The sequence below is a fragment of the Amblyomma maculatum genome, chromosome 8 (assembly GCF_055883805.1).
Source record: "Amblyomma maculatum isolate TAMU_Amacu chromosome 8, ASM5588380v1, whole genome shotgun sequence".
Taxonomy (NCBI): domain Eukaryota; kingdom Metazoa; phylum Arthropoda; class Arachnida; order Ixodida; family Ixodidae; genus Amblyomma; species Amblyomma maculatum.
In genome coordinates, this window is record NC_139351.1 from 12,129,821 (window position 1) to 12,133,354 (window position 3,534).

At 44.7% G+C, this 3,534-nt stretch overlaps 1 protein-coding gene across 1 annotated transcript; it reads right to left on the reverse strand.

Moving 5' to 3' along the window:
• Window positions 1–1,923: 1,923 nt before the first annotated feature.
• LOC146180549 (neprilysin-like) lies at window positions 1,924–2,925 on the reverse strand. The gene has a single exon (XM_084577773.1). The coding sequence runs from the start codon at window positions 2,923–2,925 to the stop codon at window positions 1,924–1,926; it is 1,002 nt and encodes a 333-aa protein (XP_084433899.1).
• Window positions 2,926–3,534: the final 609 nt, after the last annotated feature.

Below are 3,534 nucleotides of genomic sequence, written 5' to 3' on the forward strand. Positions count from 1 at the left end.
ACGTAAACTGCTGTTCTTTCCCGAGGCTGTTGAACATTACCTTAGTCTTCAGCATATTGATTTTCAAGCGTACCTTTCTCCTATTCCTGTCTAGGTCACCAATCATACTTTGCAGTTCCTCTCCTGAGTTACTTAGCAAGGCAATGTCTTCATGAAATCGCAGATTACGGAGATATTCTCCATGTACTCTTATCCCTACCTGCTCCCATTTCATGTCTCTGAATACTTCTTCTAAGCAAGCTGTGAATAGTGCTGGGGAGATTGTGTCTCCTTGCATAATACATTTCTTCTCAAGATAGTTCAAATAAATGCGTATTACAGAAAAAATATTTCTCCAAAGATACGTTGATTTGTTGAAGCTTTCTTTCAAGGTTATGTTTCAATGCGATGCATGGCTCGACGATGTGTTCATCATATTTGCTTCGTGTACCTGTTAGAAGTATGAGGCGTTAATTACTGACAAATTTAAAGATTTTGAGTTGATTTAAGAATTTTTCAGTCATCCAGTATTTCCTCATCGGACATTGAATGCTGGGATATGAGAGAGAATAACGTCAGAGTGAATTACTGTATTCAGAATGTTATGTATCTCATTGACGCCACTAAAAACTGGTGCCCTGGGTTTATACATACGAATACGGTTCCTACAGTGCCACTGAGTGAGAGCCTATATACGTTAACTATGGGATACTGAACTGCTAGAGTAAAAACGTGGTGAAATTATTGTCTGAAAGAAACTGGCACGCCAACTCGTCAAGGGCCCTGCGATGTCGTCTTGCCATCAAATTCAAGCATGTGGACTTCTCGTTTATAGAATCTTGCAGGACTACAAAACATCGTTAACGATATTGGTGAAAAGCAGGTCTGATATTCAGGTTGCGTCCTCAGTATCTTTACAGCGGAGGTTATGGTCGTCCTTCAGCACATGAGGTAAACTGCGCGTCAATACAGACGATCATGATGGTGAAGAGGCTTGGGTGCTTTCTTTCTCAGCTGCGTCACATATGTAAGCTACCGGACTCATGACACTTAATGGGTGTCGTAGGAGAAGGACTAGTTGACAAGAGCATAAATCAAGGGCCACAGGCTGTGATTAAAAAAAAAAGCCCTGTCTGACTTTGTGGACAGCACAATTACTGCATTTGATAAAAATTTTGACGCGACGAAATCGCAAATCAGACATCTACGAGCAAAGGCACTGTTTTACACACCATTGATCCATTCATAACAAATGAAATAGACAACACATCAAAGTTTGATATATGAACCTCTTGTATAAAAAAACGCCTACCACACTTCAATAAAGCACGTTCACAGACCAAGATCAGTGACAAATTTGTGCTTCCTCCCAAATACAGGCACACAAAAGAAGTGGAAGAAAAAAAGCATTAAAATTCTTCCAGGGTTCTTGAGCGTTATGTGTAAAGTTAAAACCATCGTCACAGCATAACTGTGGGCAAAAGGCCTCCCACGAGCAATCTTTTGCAATGACGTCCTTGTCACAAAACGTCGGGAAACATGCCCCATTCTGAAGTACCTTACGCCCATATCGATGACGCGTATCAATCTATCAGTCTACTATTACATTATGTGAGTAGTGAACAATTGGTTGCAAGATTCACGACGCTCGTGACCTACTGAGCACAGTAGGAAAATGACAGCACCGTATTGGTTGGCGGAAAAGCTTGGCCTGCTAATATTATAAGTAGGTCACTCTTCTATGGAGCTTGTGATCTTTAGAAATGAGTGGAAATAGTACAAGCGTTCACAAAAAACTGGTGTCAAAATAAAAGCAGAGTGGACATAGGAAATGAAGGTCTAGAGGAGTGTATACTAACCAAGGATGTGGAGCCTGTCGAAAACATTTTGGGGGATAGCAATGGCAAGGGGGCACATTCGTGGACCACAGTAGTAATCTTCCTGTTAGGTGAAGAAAACACATTTCTTCTCAGGGTTCATCTTGGCTCCAGGTGTGCAGTTGAACGACCTCGCGAAGGCAGCAGTATTGCGAGCAATTTTGTTGCAGTCCGCAGTGTAGGCGCTTTGGAAGTTGTGTGTAGAGCAGGCCATGTAACAGATGGTCATGAAGAACGCTTTCAACGGTGGAAGGTCTTCTCCGACAGGAAGGTTACCACTGCCACCCTCATCGGCCTCTTGCATTGCAGCGTACGCGATTTCAAGCGCCGGTAATTCTGGAAACACGCTTCCTTGCGTTTTGAGGCAGCTGTTCCGCTCTCGAAAACCTTTTTTAGAGCCTTCTGAAAGAATGCTGTCAACACTTGTGCCATTTGGCAGCCAGCGAATGCCAGTTTCATCAAAGGCCTTAGCCAGCTCCAAAGCGAGCAAGTATCCCAAACCACCGAAAAGCATGGCGTTTGTTCCTTCTCTATAGTACAGCGGGGGATTGAGCATATATATTGGCATTTGTATGAGGCCTGAGAAGTAGTCATACTCGGGGTAGGATTGCGCGAAGTTCAGTGGTAAATTACGCGCCTCGTAATACGCCTGGGAATCTTGAATGCGGCTCAATTTCACCATTTCAGTGCGTATGGTCCTTCTTGCTTGCATCCAGAGCTCAGCGAACGATTCCGCCGTGGTCGGATACTCCTTGTAAATTTCCTCAAGAGTCTGCTTACCCATCAGCTCCTGATCAGGCCACGCCCTTATCTTAACCGACGCAATCTTATCGCTGATGACGCGCTTGCCACGTTCGTCAATCCACGATGAATTCTCGACTTTCTTGACAGCAGCCGATACCATTCCTTGGAACCTGGTCCGAATAAGGTCCTTGTCCTTTTCGTTCTCGCTGGTGGACATTTCAAGCGAGAGCACGAGCAGCTTGTATGTCGATTCAACGTGTAATCCACAGTAAGTGGACTTGTAGACGTTTGCCTTGTAAATATTGCCAAAATGCCTCAGCAGCATCCGAGGCTCAGCTATTGGAGCGTACAACTGAACGAATGCCCAAGAAAACTGGTGGAGAAGTCTATATTTGCCGTACTGGCTGAAGAAGCTACCGATGGTCTTTAAGAGGTTGCTACTTTTGAGGCTAACGACGTCACCGACACCCAACGGAGGATCCACTTTTATTATTTTATCAAGGAGCTTCTTCCACATGGCTGAAGTAATGGGTTGGGAGTAATCACCGAATTTTTCGAGGTGAAAGGCAACAGGGGATTTTATTCGAGTGAAGATGAGTTCACTGAGGCGAGTTAGTATACTTCCATCCATGATGCGAGTGTCATTGATCGTAGCTTCTAGAGTCGATGCGTCCGTAGTGCCCGAGTTATTAACGCTAAGGTCTCTATAAAAACCCATCCAGTACTCAGTGTAGCTTCTAATTTCCTTCACAGACTCGTACTGGTTCAGAAGAAGAGGTATTTGTTGCGCAGGACCGAAGCTGAGGCGCCATTTTTTATGAGCTGGCAGAGGTAGCACACGGACCTCGACCACAAATCAATTCGCCACTTGTGTGAGAGCGCCACAATGACACCTAGAGGGTCGGCGTCCTCTGGCGACGGCTCCGGCCAACTG

What these genes read in the sequence shown, in the direction of transcription:
- LOC146180549 (XM_084577773.1), bottom strand. Translation starts at nt 2,925, where the DNA reads ATGCTGCTGAGGCATTTTGGCAATATTTACAAGGCAAACGTCTACAAG.